Genomic DNA, 20,292 nt, shown 5'->3' with positions numbered 1-20,292 from the left:
CAAGACAATTGGGTCACTGGTTAAGCATTAAACAGTTCTTCCATGTCACAAGATAATATGGATTTGTGAAACAATGTTGCAGAGATGAGAAAAATGTGTCAGTCCATTTGTCAGTCATACTCTTGCTTTTAGTACAGTTTTGCTATATTTTGCTACACATAAACTTTAATGGATGGATAAGTTGCTTGATATTTAAAATTGAAGAGTTTAATTTCAATTTGGCGAAATTGCATGTAGCAGGTGCAGAAATTATGTCTCAGGTCACGCACAGGTTAGCAATGATATTTCATATGTTTTTACCACAATTTAAATTAGATTAGATTCAACTTTATTGTCATTGCACAGAGTACACGTACTGAGACAACTAAATGCAGTTAGCATCTAACCAGAAGTGCAAAAGAAGCAGTAAAGTGCAGTAAGGTGTATGTACATATGTATAATATAAATATAGAATATGGAATGAAAAGCTAAGGTATATACAGTATGAAAGTGAATAAATATGAATACAATATGATAAATATGAATACAATGTGGTATAAACAGTATAGACAAATCACTCTCTTCCTTGGTGTTTTGCATGAAAATTAGAATTTCCCCAATATTTTATTGAGTCGCACAACATGGCTCATGATTCTGTGAATGGAAATCAGCCCTAGACTTTACTGGCCTGTCAGTTCCCTGAATCTTGATCATCACTGTTTATTAATAAGGGAGTAATGGAGTAATTTGAAGAGCTGTATTATTATTATTATTATTATTATTATTATTATTATTATTATTATTATTATTATTATTATTATTATTATTACCAGATGATCAATATACAGCAAACGGGCTCGCGTTTCAGATCTGACCCTCTCGCTCCAACCCCACAAGCAGTAGCTGGCGTAAGGGGTGCATAATCGTGTAGGTAGGACCACTTTTTCATAATACGCCTTTTCTCTCCGAAGTCAAAATAAAGGGAACATGGAGTGGACGTCTCCGTGAAGCTAGCAACCACATTGCTAGACTTCCTTTATATAACTTCCGGTAAAAAGTTATGGCGAGTTCTCGCCCTTATTCTACCAAAATAAAAGCACCGAATTAATAGCGTCCATTAGTCCCGCTTTCCTGGAGAGTTACCTTTATTTAAAAGCATTTCAGATAAAATGTGTACTCAATCGCGTGCTATTTGGCTGTTTTAAATTAAGCCCGGAATTTTGCTTTGCATGTGTATTTTAAAAATTTTGAAGACACATGATAGCTAAAATAACCTTTTGATGTGTATGTTATGTTTTGTATTATGTATATGTGCAAACAGTCATATTCAAATGTTACCGTATACTGTACAGCAATTTTTAAAAGATCATCTCCAGTTTACTTCTCACTTGCTGTCACTGCTATAGTGAAATAGGAGTAAACATGACTGTGTGAAGGACGCCCTCCCACTTTCCATTCATGTTTATTCCAGCTCCACCCTTCTGATGTTCATTTCTATTTCAGTATATTGCAAGAAAGCAAAGAGAGAACTCACCCCAGAATGTTTTCATGTTTTATGCAATGAGCTGATACTGAACTGAGAGTGTACGGCAATGCATGGCCGGGCAACACTAAAACACCAGCAACAATTGCTGGGAACATGATTTCACAGAAGTGATTGTATAATCTTCTAAATATGAGTATATTATGTGCAATTATATCCAACTGTATTCGTTACAAGAAGAAAAACGACAAAATCACATTTAAGAAATGACTTCATTTATTAACTTTTATTTTGAAATACTCTAACCTGGAGTCTCCAATTGTTGCCAGCAACACTTGCCAGCTTCACGGAGCTCGTGGACAACACTCCCCTCAACAATTAAGAAATGGCGCGATCAGCTAAGGTAATTGAAGTCGAGTTTATACTGTTGTATCCTATTCGTTGGGAGATAATATACCTATCCTCATGCAATAACTTATTATCGAACAACTACTGATAATTCAAACGCACTCTTATTCAAACTATGTTGCTATATTAACTGGCTAGGTAAGCCAATGAGCTAATTTAGCTACCCTATTACTAAACTTTCTAGGTCGCTAGCTGGCAGTGTTGAAGTGAAGTGAATCCATTTAATTTCTGATTTTCTGCTATGTTTTAGCTTGCTACCCGGTTAAAATGTTAATTGCATATTCAGCTCGTCGCAAAGCAGCTTGCTAATTATAGTGTATTTCATTCCGGCTAACGAGCTTTAACTACACGGTTTGCTGAGAAACAGCATTCCGGTAGTGATGGATCGCTAACAAATTAGCTATACGGTTGTTGGCAATTGTGTGGCAACTTTCAGACAATAAGATTTACATTTCACGCTACTTGATAGTTGTCGCTCATATTTATTTAATACAGATAATGCGGCTGAATTGCGATTTAGTTTATATGCATCTGACATGACCCAACATGTTCTATCAACCCGCCCCTTAACTACGGTTTAGAGCTAACTAGCTAGCTCAAATCTGCCACCTCCTGGAGAAAAATAGCTTGGAGGCTACTTCAGCACCAGCTTTGACAGTTTTGTTAGGGAGAACGAGGCAGCTGCCATTGCTTATCTGTTGAGATATAAAACCAGCAGATAAGCAACCACAGTCAACCATTAAAATGTGTTTCTCAGAAGACTGTCTGGCAGTGTAATATGGTTAAGGGGCGGATAGCTTCCAATGCGGCAAGTTAATGTCAAAGGTGTGGGACTGTGGGTTCTAAAAGCATACAACTGCAAGCAAAGCCTTGTTAGCAGATGCAAAGGAATTTTCCTGGTGCTTGACTGCTAAAGCTTCTTGTAGTCCTGGTCATGGTGCGTTTGCGCAGAACATGAAATGTCTCTTTGTCTCTGCAGTCAGCGTTGGTGCTGTGCATGGATGTGGGCTTTTCCATGAGCAACTCTGCTCCTGGTCAAGAGGCCCCCTTTGACCAAGCCAAGATGGTCATCCAAAGGTTTGTACAGCGCCAGGTGAGAGCTCTTCCTCTTCAAAGCTACCAGGCGTAGGTCTGTGTCTGCTGAACTTGATAAGCAACGATAATGTCAATTCTCCTATGACTGGTTACCTCACAAACATAAATGGCCCTTCTGCCTCACACAGGTGTTTGCGGAGAACAAGGATGAAATTGGCTTGGTGCTCTTTGGCACAGATGAGACAAAAAACTCTCTGGCCAGGGGTGGTCAGTACCAGAACATTTTTGTGCGCCGAAATCTGATGATACCGGATTTTGAGCTGCTGGAGGACATCCAGAACCAGGTGCAGCCTGGGAGCCAGCAGGCCGACTGTATCCTTTGCTGTCCGAAATCTTCCTCTGAAGTACTGCAGAAAGGAATGATAGTGTTTCCATAGCGATGAGTGTGTTAGGTTTATTTCATCTGCTGTCTTGCTCAACAGGCCTTTGTTGCTCAGATACAGTTGATCGGAGTAAAATGTAGATTTTATTTTCCTTTGAGATTTTTAAAGATAATCTGTGGTTGAGGGCTTTGGTTGGAGCCATTTTCTTTGCGCCAATATGGTTTCTTTATGTCAATCACTGCTCTTTACAGTGAATGACAGAACTGACCATCTTAATTCCTTGACAATGTCTTGACCCAGGGTTGAATGCTCTTGTTGTGTGCATGGACCTCTTGCAGAAGGAGACATTGTAAGAGTCCTTTACATCTCTGATCCCCAACCATTACTACCATTACATTTTGCTGTGATTCCATCTATGTACCACATCTTTGATCTTAACTAAAATCAATTCATGAAGAAAAAGTATTGCATACATTTTTTATTATGGTTCCTAGAATGTCATTTAGAGCAGCATTTGACTTTTACAGGGTTCCCACTCATCCTGGAAAACCTGGAAATTTATCGACTAGTTTTCCAGTCATGGAAAACACCTGGAAAATGAGAAAATGTACAAAATGTCCTGGAAATATTTGTGAGGTCCTCTAAAATTGTAGGCTAGGCTATAAGTCAAGCTATTAAACAGTATGTTTAGAGCTGAGATATTTTTCTGTATTTTTCTCTGCTTTTCTCATTTTTATTAGCTGCTGAGATTACACAGCAGCACAAAGTTTTGAATGGTTATGGTACTTGCACATTGAACCCCCCCCCCCCCCCCATGTGTCCATGTTTCATGTATGTAAGTCGAAGTCATGGAAATTGTCCTTGAAAAGTCCTGGAAAATGCTTTCCTAAAATGAGTGGGAACCCTGTTTTATGATTACTGGTTGGGCATTGTTTCTTTACACACTGTCTAGCATAAACAAGCTATTATTCAAACGAAGCTTGGCATAAAAATCTTTGTGACCATGTATGTCTTTAAAAGGAGAATGTGTTTGGAATGGTAAGGGTTGGCAACGTGTACTAAGCTTAGACTGTGTTTAGTATGTTTGGGCCATGAACAAATGTTTATGTATGAAAGACAGGGTTTCCCTTTGGAAAAAGGCCAAGCAACTTGCAAGGTACTGCCCTCTCTCTCAGCCATAACTGATAGTCTGCATGGGAGAGGTGCTAGTTTGTATATTTCTAATGAACACAGAATAGTGAGGATCTTGGTATCATGCACATGCTTCTGTTAACAAACAGAAAGGCTGTCAACATTTCAGTCTACAGCAGTGACTGGTACATTTCATTTTCTGATGAAGTATTTCTGTGCATCTCTCTGTCTCCCTCCCTCCCTCTCTCTCTCCCTCCCTCTTCCCCTTCCTCTCTCCGTGTCTGTGTTTGTCGGTAATCGCTCTTTAGGGGTAAGAAGTACGACCGGCTCAACATCGCCCTCCTGACTGATCTGTGCTCGCAGACCAGCGCTGACCAGCTGGACGCAATCATCGCCAACATGAAGAGGGCAGGCATCACCCTACAGTTCTTGTATGTGTACCGTTTGATGTGGATTTATGACATCTCTGCTGAGTTTGGGCCTTTAATCTGAATCATTTTCTTCCTCTGGACATGGAGCACCCTTCAGTGGTTCCTCTTGAATTTATAATGGGTGGGATCTCCATACTGTTGCATTACTTGTATCCATACTACTTAAGGGAGGTATGTTCTTTCATGGCTGTCCATTTATACTGGTAGATATTCATTTAAGTATGCCGGGTTAAGCTCTTTGCCTAGCCCTTTTGGCTCCTTAACCACTGAATGATCCTTTGTCTTCATCACCTCTGTTAAGTCTGAATGCCTGTCTGACCTGATGCAGTACAGATTCTGACCTCTGACCCTTGTTCTCCTCCAGTGTACCCTTCCCGGTGGACGATGAGGAAGAGGGGGAGGAGGGTGATGACGAGGGGGGCGGACGGAGCACAAGGCAGCCCCCCTATGGGGGAAAAGGTCTGACAAGGGAGCAGCAGAATGGGGTGGAGTTGGTGCGGAAGATCATGACCTCTCTGGACGATGAGGGGGGCCTGGATGAGGTCCACACCTTCAGGTTTGTGCTGATGCGGGGTGAACAGGCAGTGTTCTCGGTCCGGACTTTTAGGTTTAAGATCACAAATATGTGATTAGAATGTTCTTATCACTGAACATTCTAATGCTTATGTCACAATCACTGCTGGTAATTGAAAGCAGTGGTGTTCTAGAACACTGATTTAGAATGTTGAAAAAAACATTTTAAAAAGCCTACTCTTCAAAGGGCTAATAATACCAGAGAACAATCTGTTGCGCTGTTGTTGTTATTTAACAATATTAAAGCATTGAATTCTTTCATGTTTTTATGTTGGTCATATTGTTGACAGACCTGTGGTTACTCTTACGCCTACAGCGACGCCATCCAGAAGCTCTCCATCTTCAAACGGATCGAGAGGAGGCCTATGGGGTGGCCGTGTCAGCTGACCATCGGCGAGTCTCTGTCCATCCGCATCGTGGGATACAAAGCGGTGAGTGTTCGGCAGAATTTCATTTAGTTATGTACACATTTATCTTTTTCTATTTTTGTCTGTTCTGCTTGATGAGAGTTGACACGTTCTGGTGTAAATGCAGAAGTGTTGATTAACTTGATGTGGTGCAAGTTTAGAAGAAGTGCGATGAATTTTATGTACCACATCATGCTGTATAAGCCATGGCCAGTTAGAATGAATGAGGCTCTCCCTCTCTCACTCTGTCTCTCTCTCTTTCTCTCGCTCTTTCTGTTGCTCTCTCTCTCTCCCCCTTTACCACCTCTCCCTCTCTCCTTCCTCCCTCTCTTTCAGGTGACGGAAGAAAAAATTAAGAAGACCTGGTCCATAGTGGACGCTCAGACCCACCATAAGGAAGACGTGAAAAGAGAGACGGTCTACTGCCTGGAGGACGACAACGAGACGGAGGTGACCAAAGAGGACACCATCCAGGGTGAGCGGGGGCGGGAGGACGGCGGGTTGGCAGGAGGCAGGAGGCAGGAGGGGTGATGACTGCTGAGGAAGGATCGGAAGACTCTCAGCTTCAGCGAATAGGATGGGGGGGTGGGGGGGGGGGGGGAGGGGGATCCACACTCCGCTGACGGCGGCTCTTCGGTCCGCAGGGTTCCGTTACGGGAGCGACATCGTGCCCTTCTCCAAGGTGGACCAGGAGCAGATGAAGTACAAGTCCGATGGGAAATGCTTCACGGTGCTGGGCTTTTCCAAGCAGGAACAGGTACTGCAGCTGTCCATGTGACCGTTAAACGCACAAGGAACAAAGCCGCCTACCGCTGTCTGGAGCGAGCCTTTTGGTCCCACCAAAGTCCAAAGTGCTCATGTTTAATAGCAATTGGGCTTGTAAGTAGCTCACAATGGGGAAAGGGAGAAAACCAGCTTTGCCAGTGGTGGTTGAGAGCCAAGCTAATAATACAGCACTTCTTCAAAACCGCTGAAATGTTTTTGATTCAGAAATGTCATTTACATGCGTTTGTTCTCTACTTCCTCGATGTAGATTAAGAGGTACCAGTTCATGGGCTCCCAGGTCATCAAGGTGTTCGCCCCCAAAGATGACGAGGTGAGACTCGAAAACAAGTGGAAAAGGGTTCCTTAAAAGGGTTACTCAATACAGGAAGTTCCTTCAGATAAAAAAAAAAAAAAGCAAGACCAGGCCAGGAATGCAGCAAGACAGAAATAGACAACAGTACAGTAATACTCAGAGAAAGCCTGTAAGTCTGTCATTCCAGCCTTGAGAACAGCCTGTGTCCTACAGTGTGGAACAGTTACGCTCTTGTTCAGAACGTGCATGTTCAGAATGTGAAACAGTTAAAGGACCGGCTCGCTCATTTCCTGTGCCCCCCGTCCCGTCCGCCCCCCTTCCCTCAGCACGCGGGCGTAGCTCTGTCGGCGCTGATCCGGGCGCTGGACCAGCTGAAGATGGTGGCCATCGTCCGCTACGCCTACGACCGCAGGAGCAACCCTCAAGTCGGCGCCGCGTTCCCGTGCGTCAAGGAGAAGTACGAGGTGGGCTGTGCGAGAACAGAACCTCTCTCTCAGAGAGGGGCGGAAATATGGTATTCTTGAGGTATGGCCGAATGGGTAGGGTCTAGTTAGCACGGTCAAGATCTTTCCCGTTGGCCAACACTGGGGGAAACTCTGAACTTTCCTAGGCTGGGGATCAACAGCTCCATTCAGATGGAACAGTCCAGTGGGTCTGCATCACATGTAACATCGGAACACATGACCGTAGAGTACCCCGACTGGAATCCATGGGGGTGTGCCTCAGCGGCAGTCTTCGTTCCTGCTTTATGGGGAGTTCAAACCATAGAGAGGTTCACCCTGCTGGGTTAAAAGAAGCTTTATATAGTTGGTACCTTCCTATAACCCAGCACTGGTGTTTTGGCTGTTCTGGGTCATTGAAAAGTTGTTTGGTGAAAATAGAATCGTGGTAAATGTCCTGTTTCACAACAGGATCCTGTCATAAGGGCTTCAGAAGTGGAAGCATGGTGAATCAGGGTAAATTTCCTCATTTTGAATGCAAATTATCGAAAAGCTGTATATTAACATAACCTCTCACACAGTTGCTTCCAGTTCTAGGTGTATTGAAAAGCTGTTGGATGCTGTATATTAACATAACCTCTCACACAGTTGCTTCCAGTTCTGGGTGTATTGAAAAGCTGTTGCTGTATGACCCCTTATGGAGTTTCCCCTTGATTTGTGTGTCCCCAGTGTCTCATGTATGTCCAGCTGCCCTTTGTTGAGGATCTCCGACAGTTTGTCTTCCCTTCTCTGGAGAACAAGAAATTTGCACCCACAGGTGCGTCACGTAACTACTGCATTGCCTGTATGAGCACCGTACTGTACACGAGTTTGTCGTCATTGTGTACACGAGTTTGTTGGGAATTTTGTGTAAAACAGTTGAGCAGTTGGGGAATGTGGTGTGGAAGTTAAAATTGTGTTTAGGGAATGTGTTGTGGAGGTTAATGGAGTGTTTTGGGAACGTTGTGCAGAAGGGAGTGTTTAGAGAATATGGTGTGAGGGTTAAGAGAGTGTTTAGAGAATATTATGTAGAAGTTTAGGGAGTGTTTAGGGAATGTGGTGCAGAGTTTAAGGGAGTGTTTAGGGACATTGTGTAGAGGTTTAGAGTGTTTAGGGAACATTGTGTCGAAGTTTAGAGAGTGCTTAGGGAATGCGGTGCAGAGTTTAAGGGAGTGTTTAGAGAATGTGTTGTAGTTAAGGGAGCATTTGGGGAATGTGGTGTGGAAGTTAAGGGTGTGCTAACGTATGGTTCCAGAGGAGCAGCTGTCTGCAGTGGACTCTCTCATCGACTCCATGATGCTGGTAGAGGAGACGGAAGATGGAGACACGGTGGACACCTTTAAGGTCAACGAGCTCCCCAACCCGCAGTTCCAGAGGCTCTTCCAGGTACAGGCCCGGGGTACCCTTTTTAGAGAAAGCCCAGTGCTGAACTTAGGGGGAAGTGCATAGCTCCCTCTTCTGAAGTCTTCCCGCTTTGTATTTGGGTTTCCTCTCCCGTTCTCGTCGCGCCCCTCTCCCCGCAGTGCCTGCACCATCGAGCGGTGAACCCCGACACCCCGCTGCCCCCGATGGCCCCCTGGCTACGGGCGGCTCTGGAGCGCCCCCAGGCGGTGGCGGCGCGCTGCCGGGCTCAGCTGCAGGAGGTGCAGAAGAGGTTCCCCCTCAAGGAGGTCGCTCACAAGAAGGAGCTGAAGACCAGCGTGGACATTTTCGGGAAAGGGTAAACCGGGGGGGGGCTGGGTGCAGAAGGACTCGTCCGTTAGGGCCTTGGGCCGTTGACCCAGGGAGGGTTTTCTTTGGTAAAAATTCCTCTGCGGGGCTGTGTTTGCGCTCAGAAGCGCTCTGCATGAACAGGCAGGCCGGTGTTTGGATATCGCAGCGAGTGATGAAATAAGGTCCGTGCAGGGCTCTGGTGTTTAGACATCGGGGGGGGGGGAGTAAATTCTCGTTGGAGAAGCGTGCCGGTCCTGCCGAACCCCCTTGGTGAGCGCTCAGATTCCGGAGCGAGGAGTGCATTTCTCCGGAAGGTTTTGGGCGAGATCTGAGGCCGCGCTGAAAGCCACAGACTCGAGAGTTTAGGGGCGCCCCCGACCGAACCCCCTCGAAACCCTGCCGCCTCTCCCTCCGCAGCGAGGACGGAGGGCCGGACGCCAAGAGGGCCAAGGAGGACGAGGACGACGAGGAGTACAACCTGAGCAAGATCTCCGCGGGCGCCACCACGAGCGTGAGTGGCCCCGCCCGCTTTTAAACGGGGGCAGCGGCCCCGCCTCTCACGCCGCCGGCGTCCGCGCGCGCCAAAGGGGCGTTCCGCCCACTCAGGTGTTCACGTGCGCCCCCCTCCCGCCCTGCAGGTGAGCAGCGTCAATCCAGCCAGGGACTTCTGCACCATGGTCCGGGAGAAGACCCTCCCCTTCGACCAGGGTGAGAATCGGGGAGCCGGGGTGCGGGTTGGAGTGTGACCCCCCCCTTTCTGGGGTGGAGTGTAGAGGGTGGCGGAACCCTTACTGGGGGGGGGGGAGATAATGCAGGAAGCAGAACGTGTTGCTTCTTCAAGGGGGCGATGCGTATAGTTTACTTTGGCATGCAGATTTAGGGAATTTGCTCAGTCCATGTGACTGTGACTTTTAATGAATAAAATGCAACACTGTAGCTAAATATTGTGTATGTGCACAGAGGTTTTACTGTAGTGTGTTACTGTAATTTTACTGTAGTGTCATTGGGGAAATGCACAGACTAAATGAGAGATTTTTGTTAGGAGAATAAAAAACAGCATGCTCATCTGGATCCTCTGGTATTCAGAGGAGAACCTCATTGCATTTGATTGTCATGGATTAGCTTTGCCGCTGAGACTTTGGTCTGAACTGTGGCACTGAGCAGTTTCTCTCTCTCTCCCTCTCCCTCTCCCCTCTCCCTCCCTCTCCCCCTCTCTCTCCCTCTCTCTCTCCCTCTTGCACGCTCACGTATTTCTGTCCCCTGCAGTCTGCCAGCAGCTGATCCACAGGATCGAGCAGTTGCTGCCCAATAAGAGCGTTCCCTACTACATAAAATGCCTGGAATGCGTCCGGGCCTTCAGGGAGCAGTCCGTAAAGGTGAGAGCAGGCCGGTCTGTCATCCGCTCAAACCGCGTCTCGGCTAACGCGCGGCGTTCTCTCTCGCGGCGCTGCTGCCATGTAGCGCGCAATGTTATAACATTGACAGAACACTCCAGTAGCATTGTGAAAACATTCTGTGCTAGCTGTGATGTGGCATATTGCGCTCTTAACATTGCAAGCGCAATGCAATTGCAGTACAGTACTGGCCAGACTGCGGTGTGCTTGTACGTTACGAACAATTATTATAGAATCTAAAATGAGAATGGTTGGCTACCGGGTTACTCTGGTCTAGTGCATGGTTTTGAATCTGGACCACACCAGTACCTACTTCGGGTAGCAGCCCTGCATGGGGACGCAAGGGAGGGTTTCAGGTTTCGGACCATGTCTGGGCGCTCTCTAGCGCCCCCTGGAGGCGATCGGGCAGCTGCGGTCTGCCTGTTGGCCTGCACGCGAAGTATCTACCTCAGACCCCAGAAGGTCTGTCCTTTACCACCAGGGGGTGCAAAACACTACGCAGGAGGGGGCTGCAAATTTGGATGGAAAAGCTGTTGATGGTGCTGGATGAAATGCTATCATGGTGTATGGTAGAATAGTGTGTAAGGCCAGGCATAGTAGTTTGTGGTTAGAGAGCGCAGTACACAAGAGTGCACTAGCCTGTAATGACTTATGGGAAAGTGTGGTGCGGTACTGTGCAGTGACCAGCCGTGTGTGATATAGCGCTTGTGCTCCGGCAGCTCGACAACGCGGAGCTGTACAACAGCTACCTGACGTCTCTGAAGAGGAGCGTGCCCAACAGGGGACTGGAGGAGTTCTGGGACCTGCTTGCGCACGGTATGATGGGAAGGTACCAGGCCGCCACCGCCTTTGTTTGGTGAGCGCCTGCTGCTCTGTAGCACAGTGACTGGACTGTTTTGTTTTTTTAAAAGCAGATTTGCCGTTTGTTTGCAGATTCGCTAACACTCATCAGCACGGACGAGGTTGCAGGAAGTACAGTGTCCAAGCAGGAGGCCAAAGAGGTGACCTCTCCTTCTCACTTCCTGTTTACTTTGGGCTCTTGTGACTGAAAGTAAACTTGTTTACATTTTCCCAGAAACTTATCTCCAGCGGGCTATTATGTTAACCGCAATGGTTTTTTGTAGTGTGAGATGCAGCAAGAGCTCAGCATTGCGTTACTAGAATAAGACCATTAGGCCAGTTCATATGCTTATCAAGGCCTCTGCCTGACCATCGCTAACTAAAGGCTCCTTTTTGTGTCTTATGTAGTTCATGGCTGTTATGAAGCAGGAGGAGGAGGCAAAGGCAGAACCGGAGCCTGGGCCAGATGATGTAGATGACTTGGTGAGTGTACACGCTGCAAAAATGTCTGTCTTAATAGTTTAGCCTTGTAATGAGACTTGATGAGAATCTTGTAAAAAAAAAAAAAAAAAAAAAATTCCTTGAGTAGAAAATACTAGCTTGATTTAAGTTGTTGTTTGCATGCACGACAAGTGAAATTCTTACCCTGTTGGCAAATATTGAAATGTTGACTCAAAGTCAAACCATTTCACCTCATTGACAATATGTTTGTCTTTTTTTTTTTACTAAAACAATTAATAGAAATAAGAATTTGAGTCTAAATATAAGACTAAAATTCTTGTCGAAATAGACTTATTTCTTGGTTTTTTGCAGTGCAGGAGAGTGTATTGGAGGGGTCCTCTGCAATGTGTGATTGTGTGTCATGTTAACTTGAAATGCTGTGGAATGGCGAAGGTTCATCCTAATACACGTTTACTGTGTTCTGCTCTCCTTACAGTTGGACATGATGTGAAATTGGTCCGGCTACGTGGGTGGCGCCGGCTTGCCCCGCCCCACGGCGGTGGAAGTGCAAACCAGTCACAATATCGTTCTGTCGTTTGCTTTGGGTCCACTTAGTTTGCTCTTATCTACCATGGAAACCGTTCAACCATTGAAACGTATTTCTTAAAAAAATGTTTTCTAAAATTCTCTCTACTTGTATTTTTGATTTTTGCTCTTTTTCTTTTGTTTTGATCAAAGCAGGATAAAGGTTCAGGCACCACCTAGCATGTGCTCCTTTTTTGCTTTTGTTTCTTTCTACTAGGTTTCTACTGGTAAAGTTTATATATTAGAGTTTAACGTTAATAAATTGGATATTTGTCCAGCTGCAAGCCCAAGCCGCATGGATGCTGGACAGTGTTAGTTTATAGTCTGAGTAGTTTGATGTGTATTGTAATGTTAACTTGGCAAGCTAATACACCAGTTTTCAAGCTTAGCTAGCTATGTTCACTAGTTCTTCATCTAACTTGATTCTACCTACTTGCAGATATGAAAGACAGAGTTTGATGGGGTTTAGCTAAGTATTACAAGAAATAACTGCATATAGGCATTAATGATCTTCATGCTGAGGTACGGTACATTACATGGCCAAAAGTATGTGGACACCCCTTCTAATTATTGGGTTTGGCTACTTCAGCGACACCCATTATCGACAGGTGCATGACATTAAGCATACAGCCATCCAATCTCCATAGACAGACATTGGAAATAGAATGGGTTGTACTGAAGAGCTCAGTAACTTCCAACGTGGCACTGTCATAGGATGCCTCCTTTCCAACAAGTCAGTTTGTCAAAATTTCTGCCCTGGTAGATCTTCCCCAGTCAACTTTGTGCTGTTATTGTGAAGTGGAAACGTCTAGGGGCAACAACAGCCCAGCCGTGAAGCGTTAGGCCACACAAGCTCTCAGAATGGGACCGCCAAGTACTTAAGTACGTAGCACATAAAAAATTACAAGTATATCTTTATCCTGTTGACAGGGTTATGAGGTGGTGAAGCAGCCATTGATGTTCTACAATGAAAAGCTTGATCTGCAGTCACTCCTGTTCAGTTAAGAGGCGGAGAAGAGTGTGTCTGGTAACCTGACTGCCCCAGAAGTACATTTTTCACGCCCACACACACGTACAGGATTGCCATATGGAATTAGAGTTTCAGAGACGCACCAGGTGGTGATTAGATTTCCCTTTTCTCTTTTGCGGATGATTTTTATTGAATCTGATACTGCGTTTATGAATTGCACATTTATGTCTCAGGATATAAAATCCAAAAAATATATAATTTTGCAATAACTTCTGGTGAAATATTTGGGCCAGCTTAGTAGGATTTTGTTGTAATGCAATTGGAGTGGGAATGTACTGAAGTTTTGTCACTTAAAAATCACAGTAGGAGATTGTTCGCTGGAAGGAGTAGAACCATAGTGTCTGAAGTAACACTGACGCATTTGGCTTTACAATGGGTTTGGAAAGAATGCATACTGATGCAAAGTTAATGCGAAATAATTTAAGATGTTAGAAAGACATTCATTTGTTATTTCGATGTAATCAGGAATCGAATGGTTATGTTATCCAAGAATCCAAATGGCCATTTTAAATTATGCCAATTTCATGCTTTCAATTTCAAGTTCAAACATACATCACCCCTAGGACACAATTTCACTAAACTTGTATGTGGATATTTTATTTCTTCTTTAACAAAATTATGTTTTGACATAACTCTCCAATCCAAGGTGAGTTGGAGGAACGCTTGCAGTTTGTCGAATTGTGAACTTTTGAATTGAATAAGCAGTTTCAAAATTTGAAACTTTTGAAGTACGTAGATTTCAAGATCTAAAAAAGTTGTCCTGTAGTTGTGGATAACCGAATAGTTAAACTGTTTTGTAAGGACAATGTACGGCACATGAAGTAAGTGTATTTTTAGATGACCATGATGGTTTTGGAACAGAAGAGCTGTTTGTGGATTATGAGTGAGGCAGAGTTACAGCAGGTCTTAAGATGGGTTTGATTTGGACCCTGGCTTTATTCCTCCACTCCCAGAGCCTGGACTAGTGACACACACAACATGTGCGGGACAGACGCACTGCCAGTGAACTTGTAAAACACTCTCTCTCTAACTCGGTTATGTACATCATCGACTACAGGCTGAGTCTTCTGAGATTTCTTTGATGCTTGTTCATGCTTATTTGATTTACGTTCCTAAAGCATGTTTTTGTTGCACAGGGTCTGTTTAAAATACTAGTCTCTCACACTAGGATTTGCCCTAACCATGGACTTCAATTGTGTTCGACGCATACATCTTAAGCAGTATAATTTGGTATTCTAGGGTTCCCAAAATGAAATATTTGAACAACTGAACAGCACTGTTTTTGCATAAAGCACAGGAGCTCTAATTGAGTCACCCAGTGCTAAGGGATCTGCGTTCACTGTTCCCTTCAAAGAGGACACTTGAGAAAATCTGTTATTTTCAGTTACCAAAGGATTTTTAGTCTCTCTCTCATATATTTCTCAATACACTAGTGAAATACTAAATGGGGTAAGATATTGATATGACAATAAATGTGACACAATAAGTTCAACACTATGACAAAACAACACTTTATTACCACAGATCATTTTATTAAACTTACAACTGGAATCTGATGTCAAAAGGACTTGGTCTCACTGTCCAGACGCATCAGAGAAAAATAGCCTAATATTATTATAAAGTTCCAATTTGCAAGTTGACAAATTCAAATTGATAGTGCTAAGGAAAGTGACTTGTATTACTGTGGTTACATTTTGTAAATCCTTATTTAAATGTTGTTTGACAACACTCCATTACATTCTATTGTGTGTGAATGCACCAGTCTTCAGAATAGACCATTAGTGTAACAGTCCCCTTAATGACCTCATTAAAAGCTAAGGACGTGACTGGTCTGTTTCAGTGTATACTTTAAATCCATTACTGTTAACTAGTTCATTTCCTGCCTAATGGCAACTTTGACTTGAAAAGTGGGTACGGTCTCAAAACTCTCAGCTGAATCATCAGCAGCAAAAGGTATCGGAGCTGTATATGATATGTCAAATATAGTTGTGTGTTCACCTTGCCAAACAGATTATGTGCAATCTATGAATGGTTCTTACAAAGATATACAGGTAAAACTCAAAAATTCCCCTACATTAGCACCTTGATGAGGATACATTATTCAACTGACTTTCATAACCCCAGAAAGTCTTTTTTGAAAAAATAACAAACAAAAAAAAGACGCCTGCTTTGCAATTATGTAGAATTTAAACATACAAAAAAAGCCTGCCCCCCCCCTCCCCCTCCTGGTACCCAATAGGATCTTCTTTAACATATCCACCTGATGAAGCGCTCGAAGAAGCTTTGCTTTGAGAGGTCCGAGAAGTCTTGCCCTGTAAAAATGGCCGACTGGTCCCCCAGCGCGAGCTTCCTCAGTACCTCCTGATCCATGTCGCTGCCCAGCGCGATCACCGTGGGAACGCCTTCCGCCCTGCGCATGGAGTTGATGCCCTCGTCCAGGCTCTTGCTGCCCGTGATGCCGTCCGTGATGAAGACGAAGGACAGCTCGGCGTTGCGCCTGGCCAGGCGGTTGTTCCCGCCCTTGACGATGTTGTTGACGGCGTAGATGATGGCCGTGCCCACGTTGGAGGAGGAGTCCATGTAGGCCATGCGCGACAGGCCGTTGAGGATGGCGGTCATGTTGTAGGAGAGCGGGAAGGCCACGCGCTGCTCGTTCTCGTTGCCGTACTGAAGCAGCGCCACGCGGGTGTGCATCGCGTCGTCGTTGCTCTCCGCCAGGGTCAGGCGGTGCGCCACGGTCTCCACGAAGTCGCGGGCGCGGCGGAAGTTCTCCTCGCCGATTCGCTCCGAGCCGTCCAATAGGAAGACGAGGTCCACGGCCCTCTGGACGCAGTTGGCCACCGACGGCTCTGAGAGGAGACGGAAATATGGTGAGTTTGATCGTGTCCATTAACCACAAATTAGCGCTTCTGTCTAAACGAAGCAAAGGGCGTGGTCAAAACTTTTATAATTATAAAAGCAACTCTTAACAACTGTCAATAAGAGTAAGACATTTCATGGTAGAATCACAGGCAAATATTTGTACCTAGTTATGTCGTTGTTAGTCCACCCTTGTGTGATCTATGATGCTACCACTTTTTGAAGACTACCTTTGATTTTTGTATATTTTGTTCCCTTCTTACTTATTTGTGAACATTTATGTTGGCAACATTCAAGTGACCCCAGAAATGTACAAAACACAGTGGCTCAAGCTTGGTTTATGCTAACATTTATTTCATACAGAAGGTTATTATACAAATGTGGTTAGAAATGTACAATTACACATCTGCTTGGGCTAAATATTTGTTGACTGCTATGGACATTATAGACCACACAGTAAATGCACCTTTGATAATAAATGCCAGCTCCTTTCAATGTTGCAACATGTTTTCAATAAAATATGTTTCACAAACATGGAAATTAAAATAAGGGATTTCTCTAAGATTTAATGTCAATGTAAACATCATAATACTGATAATTTGACCAGATGCATAACTTACAGTGATGCAGTCATTGGCATTTATTTTTCAACACATAGACATAGCAAACTGCCACAAATAATAGACATAATGTATGCTTTTATTGTTCATTAACATTAGCAATATCCTTAACCAGTAATCATTGCCAGTATAACACTGTTCAAAGAATCAGAAACTAGCAGCCTCTGAAATATACAAGGTTGTGCAAATTGCAAAACTATAAATTATGGCTTCGGACAATCATTACGCTGATGTATTACGAAAACAGCCATATGTTATTTAGATCCTTGAGATGTTTATTTACAGTTGAGGCCAAAGGATGAATGACTCAACATTCATTTCATATGTCACATGATAAGACTGCACATGTTACTGCAAGTATGGAGTTCTCAGGTACAGGAAAATTTTGTACAATTGTTTTCTTGATTTTGTTCTGTACTCCACAATATTATATTTGTGATCAAGCAAATCATGTGTGGTTAAAGTGCACGTTCTTAGCTTATTTAAGGGTATTTTTATACTTTTGGTTTCACCATGTAGAAATTACAGCACTTTTTATACATCGCCCCCCATTTTAGGGTACTATAATGTTTGGAATATATCCATATTAAGGATATGTAAATGAAAGTAATCATGTTTAGTACTTTGTTGCATATCCATTGAATGCAATAACTGCTCGAGGTCTGTGACCCATAAACATCACCTGGTGCTGATTATCTTATCTGGTAATGCTTTGCCAGGCTTGCACTGCAGCCATCTTCAGCTCCTGCATGTTTTGGGGACTGATTCAGATTGGGTGAATGACTTGGCTAGTCAAGTTCTTGGTTTTGGAAAAACTCATTTGTTTCTTTAGCAGTATGTTCGTTATCATTGCCTTGCAGTAGGATGAAGCGCCATCCAAAGAGTTTCGAAGGATTTGCTTGAACGTGAGCAGATGCTTCTTTACAGTTCAGAACTAATTCTGCCATCAGCAGTTATCATCAATGTAGACAAGCCAGTACATGCGGCAGTCAAACATTCCCAAACCATAACTCCCCCGCCACCACAGTTCACAGATAAGGGGGCTGCTTTGAGTCTTGTGCAGTTCCTTTTAGCCTCCACACTTGGCTCTTGCCACTCTTGGTTTCATCTGTCCACAAGGCATTTTTCCAGAACTCTGGAGGCTCTTTTAGGTACATCTTTGCAAACTGTAACCTGGTCCTCTTGTTTTTGTGGCTAACTAGTGATTTTCATCTTGTAGTGTTGCCTCTGTATTTATAGTTGTGAAGTCATCTGCGGCTAGTAGTCACTGACAAAACCATGCCTGCCTCTTGAAGAGTGCTTCTGATCAGTCAGACAGGTGTTTAGGGGTTTTTCTTTATTATGGTGAGAATTCTTTGGCCATCAACTGTAGAGGCCTTCCTTGGCCTGTCAGGCCCTTTGCGATTACGGTGCTCACCAGTGCTCACTTTCTTCTTCACGATGTTCCTAACAAATGTTAAGCCTAAGGCTTGGCTTATGTCTCTGACAGTTGTTTTTATTATTTCACAGCATCATAATGGCATCCTTGACTTTCATTGTCATAACTCTGGTCCTCATGTTGATAAACCCCACTAACAGACAACAAAAGGCAATCAAAAGCCTAGATTCAAGACTAGATATTGAAAGCTCTTACCTGCACTAAAGAAGCAGTTGAACAAACCTGACTACTCAAAAACACTTGTGAAGCGATTTGTTCCAAACATTATGATGCCCTGAAATGGGAGGCTATATATAAAAAGTATAATTTCTACATGGTGAAATCAAAATGTATAAACATGCCCTTTGATAAAAGCTGAGATTCTGCACTTTAACATCATGTGAATTGTTAGATTACAAATCTAAAATTGTGGAGTACAAAAAGTATGTCTTTGTCCTAGAAGTTATGGAGCTTCCTGTAAAAGGACCAAAACCGTTTGGGTGTTAACTAGTGATACCCCATTATGAGCAGACGTAATGTTTGTCGTCAGTCTCTGACTGGTATGACAATTATGGACATTTGACCTGTGACAATAACCATCCTATATATGACGTCTGTTTGCTGGGGGCCACTGACATTGGATGGAGACAACAGCTGTTTGTTCTGTGCTCTGCTAATTTAGCACAACCCCAGAGCTCTGTTGGGGTCCTCCACTAAATTGCCATACACCACTTTGAAAGAGTCAACAAACAGCTGAGTCCACTGCTGCCTGTCATCCCCACTGGCAAACTTGGCTCGTTGGGCTGTGTAAGCCAGGCTGGCCAGGGCCTTGCCGTAGATATCGGGCAGTTGCTCATCCTTCAGGAGACTGAGCATGTGTGTGACACCCAGCAGGGAGCTGGGGACAGGGGTGTGGATGCCCTCCTCCGCCAGGGTTTCAAACAAGGGGTACCCACTCCAAGGGGGTGCCACATCTGCAAGTGAGCGTTAAAACAGTAGTTTAAAGTCTCCAAGCAGCTGGCTCCACCCACAGAGTACAGTGGAAGCTGGCCATGTGGTTTTTTGTGTAAATTTTATGAATGGAATCTGTGACACACCAAACACAGTGTGCTGAGGTACACCCAAGAGGAGGATCAATATTAAATTATTTACACGGATGAAAATTTGGTCACAAAGTGCCCTTGGCACACACAATTCTCCCTACACATTACATTTTTGTAGATAAAAAATAACATTGAATGTGAAGGACACTAATTTTTCAGCTGTAGGACCGACATCTTGTCCAATTAGCCAGGGCTAGTGATATTTAGGAGCGTGAGACTTAAAGCTACAGCCCAATTCACCCAGGTCAAACATTACTCTTTTTCTAAAGATGCCACTGCCAGAATTTTAGTCTACACTTGGTGCAAACTGAAAGAGAAGTTGTGCTTTGAGGTTTCTCTGATCTCTGAACCCTCTTTCTTATCGCCACAGTGCACCGTGCTGCATGCTCTCACTGTTGCTCGTGTGTGGTGGGCTGTTGTGTCCTCTGTGTTCTCTTCAGGAGGGCCCACACTGACACTCGTGCAGCTCGCTGCTGCTCCATCCCGCTCTAAACTCCACCAACTCAGCTCAAGTTATTGTGACACAGGACTCTGCAAAAGGCACAGTCGGCACAGGCAGAACACAGGCATCATTTGGCCTAAAGGTGATTGAGTGATGGGGCAGGGACCCAGCTAACGAGGAATATCTCAGGAACGTTAGGGAAGATCCAGACATACGTTAGCAAGGAGTTGTCAACCCAGAAAAACAGAAAATGAATACCTGGCAGTAAATGATAGATGGGGAATCTGTATTGTATATTGGACTGTGTTGTATATATTCTGTACTTTAATGTATGATAGATTTTGTGTATGTACCACTACCATTTTAACGTATTATACACTTTGCATATGTACCACTACCATTTTATGAGGATCTTGTGTTCTCATGTGACCAGCACCAACAAGTTATGTAATCAAACCCCT

General features: G+C 44.1%; 2 protein-coding genes across 10 annotated transcripts in view; one reads left to right on the top strand and one right to left on the bottom strand.

Annotated features, from left to right (window-relative positions):
* Nucleotides 1–1,724: 1,724 nt before the first annotated feature.
* On the top strand, nt 1,725–15,524 carry xrcc5 (X-ray repair complementing defective repair in Chinese hamster cells 5). 5 transcript variants are annotated; one of them, XR_010325960.1, is made up of 22 exons: nt 1,725–1,865; nt 2,850–2,963; nt 3,094–3,277; nt 3,589–3,637; nt 4,728–4,850; nt 5,215–5,406; nt 5,740–5,854; nt 6,167–6,305; nt 6,475–6,587; nt 6,864–6,926; nt 7,235–7,372; nt 8,078–8,165; nt 8,643–8,773; nt 8,911–9,107; nt 9,518–9,611; nt 9,739–9,808; nt 10,367–10,476; nt 11,214–11,310; nt 11,428–11,495; nt 11,743–11,817; nt 12,272–14,724; nt 14,757–15,524. XR_010325960.1 is itself a non-coding variant. In XM_064311477.1 (21 exons), exons 1-21 carry the CDS (start codon nt 1,848–1,850, stop codon nt 12,284–12,286), a joined length of 2,193 nt encoding a protein of 730 aa, XP_064167547.1. In that variant the 5' UTR covers nt 1,725–1,847; the 3' UTR covers nt 12,287–15,524. The 5 variants fall into 5 exon arrangements, 4 of the variants coding, with proteins under 4 accessions (XP_064167547.1, XP_064167549.1, XP_064167548.1 ...); XM_064311477.1 differs by having other exon boundaries at nt 12,272–15,524; XM_064311479.1 differs by lacking the exon at nt 1,725–1,865 and adding an exon at nt 1,890–2,008 and having other exon boundaries at nt 12,272–15,524.
* The window catches only part of LOC135241251 (collagen alpha-2(VI) chain-like), a 20,854-nt gene continuing 15,439 nt past the window's right edge, over nt 14,878–20,292 (bottom strand). For 4 of the 5 annotated variants that reach the window (XM_064311473.1, XM_064311476.1, XM_064311472.1 and 1 more), the window contains exon 28: nt 14,878–16,239. In XM_064311473.1, coding sequence (XP_064167543.1) covers nt 15,638–16,239 — 602 coding nt within the window. In that variant the 3' untranslated portion in view covers nt 14,878–15,637. Of the gene's footprint in view, nt 16,240–16,582; nt 19,261–20,292 lie in introns of those variants that run through there. The other variant, XM_064311475.1, reaches the window with a different exon arrangement.

This window comes from Anguilla rostrata, chromosome 15, assembly GCF_018555375.3.
Source record: "Anguilla rostrata isolate EN2019 chromosome 15, ASM1855537v3, whole genome shotgun sequence".
Classification (NCBI taxonomy): domain Eukaryota; kingdom Metazoa; phylum Chordata; class Actinopteri; order Anguilliformes; family Anguillidae; genus Anguilla; species Anguilla rostrata.
Note: the sequence above shows the minus strand (reverse complement) of the source record. Positions and strands in the feature narration are given on the sequence as shown.